This window comes from Haemaphysalis longicornis, unplaced genomic scaffold, assembly GCF_048455015.1.
Source record: "Haemaphysalis longicornis isolate Haplotype H1 unplaced genomic scaffold, Haemaphysalis longicornis Haplotype H1 scaffold_5, whole genome shotgun sequence".
Classification (NCBI taxonomy): Eukaryota; Metazoa; Arthropoda; class Arachnida; order Ixodida; family Ixodidae; genus Haemaphysalis; species Haemaphysalis longicornis.
This window is the reverse complement of record NW_027526385.1, coordinates 134810125-134824770: the sequence shown is the minus strand read 5'-3', so window position 1 is coordinate 134824770 and position 14646 is coordinate 134810125. Positions and strand designations below refer to the sequence as shown.

General features: G+C 50.7%; 1 protein-coding gene across 1 annotated transcript; it reads left to right on the top strand.

Moving 5' to 3' along the window:
* Nucleotides 1–3694: 3694 nt before the first annotated feature.
* LOC144139897 (uncharacterized) lies at nt 3695–9292 on the top strand. Its single transcript, XM_077672130.1, has 2 exons — nt 3695–7544; nt 9263–9292. The coding sequence occupies exons 1-2, from the start codon at nt 4608–4610 to the stop codon at nt 9290–9292; spliced, it is 2967 nt and encodes a 988-aa protein (XP_077528256.1). The 5' UTR covers nt 3695–4607.
* The last annotated feature ends 5354 nt before the right edge of the window (nt 9293–14646 follow it).

Below are 14646 nucleotides of genomic sequence, written 5' to 3'. Positions count from 1 at the left end.
CTTTAGAACTGTCCGCTGACGGAGGCCAGACGCACGTGCAGTCGATTTTATGGGGCCCATTCCCCTTCACGCAGCGTCCTCAAAGAACCGGTGATGCAAATGTTGAGACCGGTGATTTCAGCACCAATCTTATCCTCAAATTGCACTCACATGGCTTTGAATGTCGCACGAGGGTTTCCATGATCTGTTCTCCAAAATTTTTAAGCACACCTTCCGTAACGTACTAATCATCTGACCCCGAAGCAAGGGGGGTTTGCCAAGGCCAATTTTCTTGTCCCAGTGTTTTAACTGAGTAGAGCCAGATGGAGAATTGTCCATTGCATCTGCGGACCCAATTTCTGAGGACCCCAAGGTCGGTAACCTGCTGTGGCTGGAGTCAACGATGGCCTGAGATACTGGTCTGACGTTTTGGAAGAGGCGGGGTTGACAGTGGTGTCGACTCCCTTAAGTTCAGTTAGGGCTGCTTTTAGAACTTTTTTTTTCCAACGATAATGAACTCAAGCATGTGATGGATTTTGTGAATTTCTGAGCATGAATCGGAATGTCTGCCACGAGTGTATTGACTCTGGGGGACCATGTGTCTCTGAGTGTGTTTGCCGTGGGAGACCGTAGCTGCCCAGCTCACCTTGTTGTTTAGGTTGATTCTTTTGGCATGGATATGGCCGCCTGTCCTCGATGGTTTTGGCCCTCTGTGCTCGACAGCCAACGACGCAACGTCCAGCGCACACAATCCCAGCTCCGGGTGGAGTTGTCCTTGGTCGGCGGTCCACAGCTCGCATTCCCTTGGCTTTGCTGCAACCAAGGGAAGGAGCCCAAATGGTCACTCTCCCCAGATGAGGCCGTAAAGAATTTTTTACTGCTCCTTTCTATTGTCCTCGTCCTTCACGAATAGTCACAATCTGCGCATAGAGTGTAAATCCCGAAGTGCTAGGACTTGATTTTAATGAAGCCTGTCGCGTGCTTAAGGTCCCAATCAGAGGTCAAGAAAAAAACGTTCAATGCATTACTGACCGCTAATCGCTAAAACGCTTCAACAAGGCCGAAGCCACATGTAGCCAAAGCAACAAGCACGAAATGAACATCGTACTGTTAAACTAGGCCATACAGCCAGTGTCTTCTTGGCAGGAGGCACTTATTCATGTGGCACCGTGTAATGCCTTTCAGCTGCTGCTTGCATCAATCTAGAGTTTTGCTCCCGTGAGTATACCCCATTGTTTTTCTCAACAGCTGCATAGTTTAATTTGACCCAATGCAAGTGCAGTTACTAATACGCCTGCAGTGCACTGGCCTTGAATGCAGGATCACACATGCTTGGTGCATTGCTACCGTGGTATGCTGCACGTATCAACTCGACTCAACACTGCGTCACCTGACAACCTCCAAATGCACACCTGAAACACCTCCTTTAGTTCTTTCCAGGGTGCTCATTCTTCACAGTCCATCTACTGTTGGTACAGCCAGAAATACTTTTAGGGGTTGGGGGTGTATGGAGGTATGGGAGAATGGAAGGAGCCTCGCCAAAATGAATGCTAGCACTTGCTTATGTGCAGCATAGTAAAATTTTTGGGGGAGGGGGTTCAAAACCCCTTCGCGCTGTACCTGGAGAATCCTATCGGCCATCTGGGAGGCCATCACTGATGTGTTGCTGGGGCATTCTTGGCTCGTGTCTCTCTCACAAAGGTGAGCACATGGCGGAGTTATTTGTGCACTTGACAGCACCTGAGGATTCACAAGGATTGTCAGCTGCTGATAATGGCTGAGCTGTTGGGTTGACCTTTTTTCTGTGCAGCTTAGCAAAGGGGGTCAGCCTCACGTAGGATGTTTACTAGCACTGATAAGAGGCTGAAAGTTGGGACGTAAAGAGTAGTCAGGCAGTGGATGTTCACACGTATTTAAAGAATTGGCCATCATATGGCTTATGTGAAGACTATGACATGCTTTTAATCACTATCAGAAGTGGGGTAGGTCCAGCCCCTTTAAGGGACTGTGGCACACCATCTTGCATTCGGGACAGACGCAAACACCCACACATCAAAACGTTCGACAAGTACTCCTGTAATGACGCCAGCATTTACGGAGGTGAAGGATAAAAAAAATCTAAAATGAAGTTTGCCTTGGAGGTGCAGTGTCCCTTTGGCACTGCACATTTTTATACGTTTCAACACGAAAATGCATAATCAACATCAAAAAAAGTTTTACAACTGAAACTGAAAAGCAACGCAGGCTGCATAAACTTTACCTTCTTAAGAGAAGCAAAAATAGGCCAGAAACATGCATACGCTATGCCAAGTTTTTTCTGCAGCCTTGTGTGCCTAGTGGTGGCTGGATGGCTTTTTGTTGACTTCGCCGGACTGGGGGAGTGGCTGTTGAAAGCCAGTGGTTGATCTCATGCTTCAGACCTGCAAGAGTGAGTAGTAACATGTGAAATTAAAAATGCTGCGATGCACAGTCTTACAACAGTCAGTTCACCAGTGACCACATAAAGTTGAAAACGGCTTGTGCTCGCTTTGTAGAAGGTTTGTACGAACACTTTGATTGACTATGAGGTTTAACACACGGACACTACACAGGCGATGAGGCACACCGTAGTGAGGGACTAAGGTTAATTTTGACCACTTGGGGATGTTTTAACGTGTGCCAAAATCTCGAACATGGGCATTTCTGCTTTTCGCCTCCATTAGAAAAGCGGCAACTGTGGCCAGTTTCCGCTTTTCAAATATGAAGTCTGGACTAGAAGGTATGCAGGCAACGTTTAACAAATATACATATGTGCAGACGCAAGGATGGTGAAAACAGAGCCTGCAAGCATATGAATAGTCTGCTTGCCGGTTGGGAAGGTTGGTTGCTTAAAAAAAGAATGGTGCATAAAAGAAACTGCTAGATACCATCTGTGCCCAAGGCATTGCTTAAAAATCAACTCGCCATTCCATGTAATAAATGCAGCTATGTAGTAAAAGCACAGAGGGGGAGGGAGGAATAACCGGGTGTTTTAAGGTGCAGTGTAAAAATAGCGCAGTTAAAAGAAACGAGCCAAAGATGGAACTAGCGTTACTCCGCTTTGTTCACTAATTAAAACGCCCAATTTTTTTTCATTTCTCAAATTAAGGTACTTCCTGTCTCGTCGGCTGACGAGCGACGATGAAAGCGACCACACCGACCGGTTGCTGGAACTCAAGTGCCTTTATTAAGCGAAGAGAAATAAACCCCCCGGTCCACGAGGTGCGGCGGCGCAGGCGTGGAACATGATAGCTCACGCGTCAAACATCCGGCGGGTTTGATCCGTGGAGCTTTCGACCGTCACTGCTGGTGTTTCGTCTGTGCTTGAATAACTGTCAGACGCAAGGCCATCAGGCATGCCTGCACCGTTGAACGGCACCAAATGCCGACGGTTGCGCTGAATGATGCCTGTCGTTTTTTCCACCACATATGAGCGTGGTCTTCTTGCTGGGCTGAGCACCTTTGCTGCGCATGACATATCCTGCACCCACACATCCTCCCCGTCAGCGAGTGGGCGGAGTTGGTGGGCGGTGTGACAACGGTTGAAGTCTTGACTTTGTTTTGTTCGGTTAGCTTTATCCTTAGCTGCAACTTCGTCGTGTGGTGGCCACTCCGGTTGCAGGGTGTCTGGCATCTTCGGCACTGTCGTTTGCAGACGTCGGCCCATTAGGAACTGCGACGGGCTGTATCTGCTGTTAGGATCGGCCAACACAGGAATTCCTCGCAAGCCCTAGAGCAAAGTGTGCGTGGATGAATCACCCAGAGGCACGAGGAGGCAAGAAACCCTGGCGCCAGCGGCGGCGGCGGTTTCAAGTGGCGGCTTCTATATCCTGGGTTCATCGGACGCTGCGGGCCACTTCTTTTCTTCATACACGTATGAAAGAAGGGTCCACCGAAAGGAAGCTGCAGTTTCAAGTGTCCAAGCTCTTCGGTTTCCAACCATCGGCGAGAGCAGGAAGTCGCTTGTCTTTACGTGCTGGGAGCCGTGTTGAAATTCCGTTCTCACGGGGCCTCCAAAATGAAGACTTGCGCAAAGTGGTGCAACTCCGGCACGGGACACGATCCATGACGTGGATATTCACCCTTTCCATCGACCGAGTGGTTCGTGTGCATCAGCCACGCCTCATGTCGTGGGCGGTACATCAAGTGTCGTCCACTGCCCACCTGATTGGACAACCTGTGTGAAGTTAAATTCCCTAGCCAGGGATCTGGGGAATACGAACTCTATTTAAACGGCTGTATTCGTGTTATTCTTGTTCTCCTGTCTCGACTGTCATCATGTAGAATAAACCTCCTGTACAGTTTCCTCCTAAGCAGTCATCTCGAGTCTTTAGTCCGACACCATGGCGAGCCGGGACCTGCGGGCCTGAACGAGTCAGACAACCCAAGGGCCCCTCATCTCTAACACTGGTTGGCAGCAGCTGGGATGGACCGTGCCTCATCGTGCTGTCTCTGCGGGTGAGCGTTTGGCTTTTGCTATGGGATTCGCCAGGCTTCAGATTTTGAGAGAATAATCTTGCACTGGGAATCAAGCGCTTGTCAATTGAGAAGGGTTAATCTCACGACATTGCTTGGAAGCAGAGCCAAAGCAAAGCAGAGAAAGCGGGGTCATGGACCTAATGAAATTGCCAAAGTCGGACTTGCTCTTGTTATGCGAGGAACTGTCAGTAGAAGTGCCAAGCAAAATAACGAAAAAAGAGCTGTGCAAGATCATTCCTAAAAGCGTCGAGAATAACGACGAGCTTGTACATGCATGGAACTTAGTTCGAGAAGCTAAAGAGAAAGCGGAACAGGAACAGAAACGACTTCAGGAGGAATCTGAACGAGAGTGGGAGAAAGAGAAGGAACGGCAAAAGTGGGAAGCTGAAAAAGCGGAAAGAGAGCTAAAGCGACTGGAGCTTGAAAAGGAAAGACGAAAAGATGGCGGTAGCGCGAGAGCCGAGACTCCTGAAAGAACATGCGAGGCAGTATCGTATCGGATGGATAAGTACATGCATCCATATGAAACTGGACGGGACATAGGATTGTACCTAGGAAATTTTGAGAGAACTTGTGAACGGGAGAACTTTGCTCGCGGTACTTGGACACAACGGCTTCTGACACTCTTGCCATGTGAAGTAGCTGAAGTGATAGCGAGACTTAGTACGGAGGATGCGGCGGATTACGAGAAAGTGAAAGCTAGCCTGCTGAAGAGATACAGGCTTTCAGCTGAAGCTTTCCGCCAACGTTTTAGAAGCTCAAGCAAAGGCGACAGCGAGGGCTATCCGGATTTCGCGTATGGCCTTAAGACTAACCTTTTGGAGTGGCTTAAGGGAGCAGGGGCCTATGAAAGCCGCGATGGAGTTGTCGAATGCATTTGCCTTGAGCAATTTTATCGAAGCATCCCCCAAGCGGTGAAGCTGTGGGTTCAAGACAGGGAAAATGTCGGCACAGTTGAAAGAGCCGCAGAGCTAGCGGAAGAGTACGCTACTCGCAGAAGGTTGAGCACAGATGAGAGTGCATCACACGCTAGAAACGTGACGCGGAGTCATGTTCCCAGCAAAAAGAACCTTTCTTCGAAAAGTTCCGTGCAGGCGGAGGCGCCAAAAAGAATGGCGGAAAAGCGGGAAGATCAGTCGAAGAGAGAGGGTGCAGACAAAGCAGGAAAAAAAGAGTTTGAGGCTAGTAGGCAACTTCGCTGCTACAACTGCAATGGTGTCGGGCACTTTGCAGCCAAATGCACCAAACCTAGGGTAGTGTTCAAGTGCGTCGATGAAAGCGACGAAAATCTAGAGCTCCTTATGCCATACTTGCACAAACTGCAAGTCAATGGAAAACCATGCAACGTGCTTCGGGATAGCGCCGCAACGATGGATGTTGTCCATCCGTCCTACGTTGCAGCAGACGATTTCACGGGGGAAGTCGCATGGATAAAACAGGCGGTGGAGGAACACAGTGTATGCCTGCCAATGGCTCGGGTGAGGATTTGCGGGCCGTTTGGGGAGCTGATCACTGAAGCCGCAGTCTCGAAGGCCCTGCCACTTCAATACCCTTACCTCTTCTCAAATCGATCGGATCGATTGCTTAACGAGGGAGGCCAGAAACTCGGAGAGGGAGTGGTGCAAGCTCTGACAAGGTCTCAGACTCGCCAGCTCGCCTCTCAGTTAAGTCAGATTCCTGAACCTAAGGTAGCCAGAGAGGCACGTGCCAACCTACCATTGGAACCACTTGAGGAGGAAGAAGTGACGGGTTGTCAAAGGCAGACAGATGCACAAGGCTATGACCGAACAGGGACGATCACTGAGGCAGCAAATGAAGCAGAGAGCTCTGAAGGGGCAGTGTTATCTCCAGCTTCACGCAACTTTGATCGCCTTCTTAAGGTTAACCGGGAGTCACTAATAAAAGAACAGAGAGAGGACCCCACTTTGGAGAGATTGCACGTTACGGCCAAAGAAGGCATTGCTCGACGCAATATAACTGTGCATGAGAAAGGAGGATTACTGTATCGCCACTACCAGGACAAAAAAGGCAAAACACTCGATCAGTTAGTCGTGCCTGAAAGGTACAGAGCGGACATTTTGAGTCTGTGCCACGGGAATGGCTGGTCAGGACATCTCGGGATAAATAAAACAAAAGAGCGGCTGCTAATGGAATATTATTGGCCAGGATGTTTCAAAGACGTGGAGCGCTATGTGAAATCATGCGATGCGTGCCAGCGTGTGGGCAAACCGGGGGAGACATGGAAGGCTCCACTGAAAATTGTGCCACTAATTTCGGAACCTTTCCGTCGGCTTGTAATAGACACAGTAGGCCCTTTGCCCAGGACTAAGTCAGGCTACAAGTACCTGCTTACCATGCTGTGTCCAGCCACAAAATTTCCCGAAGCCATTCCGTTGAAAGAACTGAGCTCCTCAGAGATAGTTGACGCTCTTCTATCGGTGTTTGCGCGTATAGGATTTCCGGCCGAAATCCAGACGGATCAGGCAACAGTTTTTACGAGCGCTTTGACTACCACGTTCCTAGAGAGGTGCGGAGTAAAGCTGCTACACAGCTCAGTGTATCATCCGCAGTCTAACAGTGTGGAGAAATGGCATTCGGTTCTAAAGCGGGTGCTACGTGCTCTGTGCTATGAGCACAAAGAGGACTGGGAGGACTGTCTGCCAGCCACATTATTCGCTTTGCGTACGGTTCCCCACGAAGCTACGGGTTTCACCCCAGCGGAACTTGTGTACGGAAGAGCCCTGCGCTCCCCCCTCCGAATGCTGAGAGAAATGTGGGAGGGCACAGGAGAGAACCAGACAGTGGTAGAGTACGTGCTTCAACTACTGGACCGCCTTAACAGTACGAGGGAGATAGTAAACCGCAATATGAAAGCTTCCCAGGAGGCTTCGAAAGTCTACTATGACAAAAACGCCCGCCTTCGAACTTTCCGCGTGGGCGATCGCGTCATGATTCTTCGGCCATCGAGGAAAAATAAGCTGGAAGTTCACTGGGACGGTCCTGTAGAAGTTATGCAGAAACTTTCTGAGACGAATTATGCGCTAAAGATTCCAGGAAGAGGGAAGCAGGTGAGAATTTATCACTGCAATCTCATGAAGCCGTACATGGAACGCAGCGGGATCGTAAATCTAATGCTAAACGAACCCGAGGAGCTCGATAGCGAGATTTTAGATTGGAAGGAGAACGCAGGAGATAGCGTCAGCGTGGAGAAAATCGTGGCTCTTTCTGTAAATACAGAATCTCTGAGTTCGGGCCAGATTAACGCTCTAAAGCGGCTGTTAAGCGAATTCGCTGATCGATTCAGCAGCCGTCCAGGAAAGACACACCTCCTGACGCACGAAATAGAGCTCACGTCTGACGAGCCGATACGGTCAAAACCATACAGGGTATCACCTCGGCAGAAGGAGATAATGGAAGCTGAAATACAGCGCATGCTTAACTTGGGGGTAATAGAGCCAGCTGAGAGTGACTACACCTCACCGCTGATTTTAGTTGAGGCACCAGGCAAAGAGCCTCGTCCCTGTGTAGACTACCGAAAGCTGAATGCTATTACCAGGGACCAACTATACCCGATTCCGAACATAGAAGAAAGACTAGAAAGAGTGAGCGGCGCAAAATTCATTTCCACCCTCGATCTCGTGCGCGGATATTGGCAAGTACCGCTCTCAGAAAGTGCGAGCAGGTATGCCGCTTTTATCTCGCCGGTTGGCACCTTTCGACCCTTAATGCTTAGTTTTGGGCTGAAGAATGCCCCCTTCAGTTTCTCGAAACTCATGGACATCGTACTCAGGGATATGCAGGGCTTTGCTCTCCCTTATTTGGACGACGTCGCTATATTTTCAGAAACGTGGGAAGAGCATCTAGAACACCTTAAGAGCGTGTTTTCTAGGTTGCGAGAGGCCGGACTAACTATGAAGGCGGAAAAGTGTAGGTTTGGTTGCGCTCACGTGGCTTACTTGGGCCATGTTGTCGGCCAGGGAACTAGGAGTCCATCAGAGCTAAAAATTGCTCCGATCGTGGCATTTCCCCAGCCTCGAACTAAGACGGACATTCGATCCTTTTTGGGACTGGTCGGATATTACCAGCGGTATATCCCGAACTATTCACAGCTGGCAAGCCCCTTAACTGACGCGTTACGAAAGGGAGCACCCACTAAAGTACCCTGGGATGCCGAAAAAGAAAACGCATTCAAGAGTATCAAGGCAGTGCTTATGTGCCGACCTCTGCTCCGAACCCCTGACTATTCTAAAGAGTTTATAGTCCAGTGTGACGCCAGTGATAGAGGAATGGGTGTTGTCTTAAGTCAAGTGGGCGACGACCGCGAAGAACACCCGATTCTGTACGTCAGCCGTAAGCTGACCTGTAGAGAGGAAACGTACAGCGCTTCGGAAAAAGAGTGCGCCTGTTTAGTATGGGCGTCGCAGAAGTTGTCGTGTTACTTGTATGGAGCAAAGTTCATCTTTGAGACCGACCATTGCCCTCTCACGTGGTTGAGGCAAATGTCCCCCAAAAATGGTCGCTTGCTCAGATGGAGTCTAGCTCTCCAGGAGTATAATTTCTCTGTACGCTACAAGAAGGGAAAACTGCATGCGAATGCTGATGGCTTAAGCCGACTGTTATGAAGTAACTCAGTTGGATCGCCTCCGGGGTTTCTTTTTATTTTAACCTAGTTTAGGGCAGTCGGCCAGTGGCGTTTTCTGCGGGACCTATACCCTTGCTTTGGCGGCACCAAAATTCAGCCAAAATCAAATAGCTTCTGTGGTAAAGTGTTTCTTTATCGGTGCAGGAAGCCTGGTGGGTCTTTGGCAAATTCTGAACGCTTGCGTGTGGGGCGGTGCAGTGTTGCATGGGATAGCCCACTGGTGCTTTCCTTTGTTAATTGTTCAAGATCGTATGTTCCTTGGTGGAAGACGGCCCCTACACCCAGTTCCAGGCTCATCTCTTCCTGCCCAGCGGTCGTCAACGCTGGCCATTCGAGATTTTTCGGGCCGCGGAGGAGCTGTTAGGATCGGCCAACACAGGAATTCCTCGCAAGCCCTAGAGCAAAGTGTGCGTGGATGAATCACCCAGAGGCACGAGGAGGCAAGAAACCCTGGCGCCAGCGGCGGCGGCGGTTTCAAGTGGCGGCTTCTATATCCTGGGTTCATCGGACGCTGCGGGCCACTTCTTTTCTTCATACACGTATGAAAGAAGGGTCCACCGAAAGGAAGCTGCAGTTTCAAGTGTCCAAGCTCTTCGGTTTCCAACCATCGGCGAGAGCAGGAAGTCGCTTGTCTTTACGTGCTGGGAGCCGTGTTGAAATTCCGTTCTCACGGGGCCTCCAAAATGAAGACTTGCGCAAAGTGGTGCAACTCCGGCACGGGACACGATCCATGACGTGGATATTCACCCTTTCCATCGACCGAGTGGTTCGTGTGCATCAGCCACGCCTCATGTCGTGGGCGGTACATCAAGTGTCGTCCACTGCCCACCTGATTGGACAACCTGTGTGAAGTTAAATTCCCTAGCCAGGGATCTGGGGAATACGAACTCTATTTAAACGGCTGTATTCGTGTTATTCTTGTTCTCCTGTCTCGACTGTCATCATGTAGAATAAACCTCCTGTACAGTTTCCTCCTAAGCAGTCATCTCGAGTCTTTAGTCCGACACCATGGCGAGCCGGGACCTGCGGGCCTGAACGAGTCAGACAACCCAAGGGCCCCTCATCTCTAACACTGCTCACTCCTGGCGTGTCGCGGTACACCAGAAGCGCCATGTGTGGGTCCTTGGATTTTGTGAAAAGATCTTTCATGGTCCGCACCATGTGTTCTGCCTCGCCGTTTGACTGTGGGTAGCCCGGGCTGCTCGTGATGTGATGAAATCCGTAGGTCTGCGCGAACTCAGCGAACACCCGTGACGAAAATGCGGGCCGTTTTCGGACACGAACACATCAGGTATTCCATGTCGCGCGAACGTGCTCTTGACAGCCGCAATGACAGCTGTGGAGGTGGTTGATGACAAGCTGATTACTTCCGGAAAACGAGAGTAGTAGTCCACCACGATTATGTTGTGAGTTCCGTCAAGTTCAAACAAGTCGGCGCCTACACGCTGCCACGGCCGATTTGGAGTCGGTGTTGCGATTAGTGGCTCCGAACGCTGAACTCTCGTCTGAGCGCATTTCTCACACGATGTTACGAGCTGCTCAATTTCGCTGTTAAGGGTAGGCCACCATACTGCGTCCCTTGCCCTTGCCTTGCACCGTCCAATGCCCTGGTGGCCTTCATGGATTTGCTGAAGTACCTCACGGCGCATCAGGCTTGGAATAATGATGCAGCGATCTTTGAGCAAGAAGCCATCGCACACTGTGATGTTGCCTCTTTCCTTCCAGTACTCCCTTAGATGAACTGGAACCTTTGAGACGTTTTCTGGCCATCCTTTCTCACAGAAGTGGAGTAGCCCAGAACAGATGCCGTCTTCCGCTTGGTGCTTGCGTAAGGCATCCATGCGGGAGGACATGAGGTTGGCAGCTGCTGTAACGACTTCCCCGATGAATAACTCGATGGAGTCTGTCTGCCACTGACTTCGCTCAGGATCGTGTCCCTGAATAGGAGCCCTTGACAGCGTGTCTGCCGTGGCAATCAGCTTGCCAGGGACGTAGAGAACAGTGAACTAATAGCGCATAAGACGGATTCGCAAGCGCTGGATTCTGGGCAGAATCATGTCGAGTTCTGCTGATCCCAGGAGCGTGACTAAAGGACGATGATCCGTTTCGACTTGAAATGCGATGCCCCTCAGAAACTGGTCGAACTTCTTGACAGCCCACGTCACAGCCAAAGCTTCTTTTTCTGTTTGACTGTAGCGGCTTTCAGTGTCCGTTACGGATTGTGAGGCGTAAGCAACCGCTCGTCGTTCTCCCGATGGTTGATCTTGAAGCAATACGGCTCCGAGACCGTATGAGCTTGCGTCAGCTGACACAACCGTGGGGTACGATGGGTCATATTTAGCCATGCCGACCTCTGAACTGAGCAAGCTTTTGAGCTTGTCGAAAGCAGCTTGCTGGCACGGTCCCCAAATCCATGAGTTTCTCTTTTGAAGCAATGCCCTGATCGGTGCTGTGATGTCGGAAAGATGAGGAATGAAGCGGCCCTCATGGTTCGCCATTCCCAGCAGTCTTCGGACACCGCTGACATCCGATGGGGTTGGTAGCTTGGCCAAGGCCTCGACCTTTTCTGGATCGGGACTGATTCCTTGTGCGCTAACCTTGACTCTAAGAAACTTGACTTGGTTTGCAGAGAACGTGCATTTCTTGCGGTTCAGCTTGATTCCCGCTTCTTCCAAGCGCTGTAACACCTGCTTGAGACGTTGGTCATGCTCTTGCTGTGGTGCTCCGAAGACAAGAATGTCGTCAATCATGCTCACAACTCCTTCGAGGCCTTCCAGAATTCTGCTCATCTGTCGCTCAAAATATTCTGGCGCTGAGCAGATTCCAAAAGGTAGCCTTTGGAAACAGAATCTTCCCATTGGTGTTATGAACGTAGTGAGTTCTTGACTTTCTTCTGAAAGCTTCACCTGGTGAAAGCTAGCGGTAGCATCGAGCTTAGAGAATACCTTTGCTGATCCGAGGCGTCCCAGGATGTTCTCGACTGAGGGTAGTATGTGACGCTCCCGAAGCACGACTTTGTTGAGTCGGGTGAGGTCAACGCATATTCGGTAGCCTCCTCCTGCTTTTGGAACAGCCACCATACCGGAACACCATGGTGTGGGACGGTCCACCCGTTGGATGACTCCCTGGGATTCGAGCTTGGTGAGCTCCTCTCAAACTGGTTTGTGAAGCAGAATTGGTACTCTTCTCGGCACGCTGAGTGAGAACGGTTTGGCGCCTGGTTGGAGACGTATCACGTATTCGTCTTGCAGCTCGCCCAAGCCATCGAAGAGACTGTCCTTCAAAGTGACAGTAGAATCCGTTACACAGTCCACAAACCATATAACTCCGAGAGCCTGTATCGCAGGGAATCCAAGAAGCGGCGGGTCTTGCGAAGGCACAACATACACTGTTTGCACTGTAGACCTGCCTTTCCAGCTTAGTTTCGCTTGGAATGTTCCGAGAACGATGAGGGAGTAATTTCCTGGGCCCGTAAGTTCGCCTTCTGGCTTTTGCAGCTGTTTCGGTATGCCTGGAAACGAGTCCGGTACCACTGTCACCTCCGCACCCGAGTCAACCTTGAAGTTAGCGTAGTCCATTGACGGCCACTTTTACGAACTTGGCTCTGGTGATGGCTGCTACGGAGTGCAGTGTGAGAGCTCCCATGTTCTTCTTGCTTTTCTTTTCGCAGACTGCTTCGAAGTGTCCAATCCGATTACACCCTTTGCACTTGGCTTGCCTAGCTGGGCAATCTGTTCGAGGATGCGTTGGTCGACCGCAGTATCTGCAGCTCGTGGTAGCGTCGCTTGTGTTGGACTTCGAACACGCTTGCCGGAGCTCCCTTGAGAATCCGAGCCATGTCGCGGCTTTTGGAAGCGCTTTTGAACTTTGGCCTCGGCCACAACGTGAGCAGGATTCGGCTCTTTTTGGAACACTGCTGCACGGGCTTTCACGGCATCTTCGTTGATGCGAGCCTGTAGTCTTGCTTCTTCGAGGGTAAGCTTTTGTGTTCGCCACAGTTTGTCCACAAGGTTAGAGCCCCGGAGACCCACGACGAACCTGTCTCGAACGAGTCGTTCTTCCACTTCCGCTGAGGCGTAGTTGCACTTTTTGACAAGTGTACGCAGTGCAGTGTAGAACTCGTCTACGGTCTCGCCTTCGCCCTGGGTTCGACGGTGGAAGCGGACACTTTCGTAGACCTCGTTCACCGGGTGGATGAAGTGATCGGTGAACTTCTTCTAGCGAGCTCCAGTCTTCGCTGGACAATGCTAGAGTGTTGAGAACGCGGCGGGCGTCTTGGGAGCCCATGTCGTAAAGAAGCGTTCTGACCTGTACTTCTCCCGGCGCTTGGTAGATCCCAGATGCATAGCAATAGTCGCCGAACTGGTAGACCCATTCTTTCCAAGAGCTTGGGTTCCCAAAATTGAATTTCGGTGGCGGTTGAAGCCCGGTGCCGCTGAACTGGATAGAAGGATCTCCATCTGCCATAGCGTGTTTTGCAGGCTACGCACCTTAGACTGATTGCTATTAATAATTGATCGATGTGTCGCTAATTTTATCCCACTTCTGACACCATGTCTCGTCGGCTGACGAGCGACGATGAAAGCGACCACACCGACCGGTTGCTAGAACTCAAGTGCCTTTATTAAGCGAAGAGAAATAAACCCCCCCGGTCCCCGATTGCGCGGCGGCGCAGGCGTGGAACACGATAGCTCACGCGTCACACATCCGGCGGGTCCGGTAACGCGAACCGCCGCCCGAGCGAGCGTTAGAAACGCACCTTCAGCTCGCCGTGAAATGCGCGTCCACTACACTTCCGAAATCTGGGTCCTAGTAATTTTTCTGCGTCAAGACTTGCGCATTGAATCTACACGGCACCAGCGGAACGGGTTGGTCACTGCAACTGCAGATTTTCTCTGGAATTGGAGTCTGAAGAACATCTCAGTGATGTCAGTGATTGTCAGTATCAGTCATTGCCGCGATTTAAATAAAAAAACAAGAGCGCGCCTGTTTTTTATCCCTCGTACGAACAACCGACAAGGCATCCAGCGTGCGACCGCGACTGGTGACTGCGAAGCTGATGGTGGCGCATTGCTTCCTGCCTAAGTTTTCATTCCAATTTATTTGAAAACATGTTGGCACACGGGGGCGTGCACGAGTAGGTAGAGCGGTAAAAACGTTAGAGCCCACGTATGCGTGCGACTGCGTCGCGATAAATCACGCGTATGCTCGCGGAAAAGCGATCGCCCGAAGGCATATGCAGAAAATGTTGCCGTACGGAAGCCAAACTCGAGGTATTTGTTCAAAGGGCGCTTGCGATCCGTCAGCGCTCGGGTTACAGCACGGCTCGGGAAGCGGCCTCGCATTCGCTACCATCGCTAAATCGGCGTACGCGTGAAACAGCTCTCCAAAGAAATTATTCGGTTTTTGTAATCAACCATGTATTAGAGGGAACTTACCAGACAAAGTCGTGGATACGGTGCGGGTGCACTTGCGTCGGAATCCACGGCGGCAGCCAACTGCAGTGTCGGACTTTTGCGCGCCGTTCC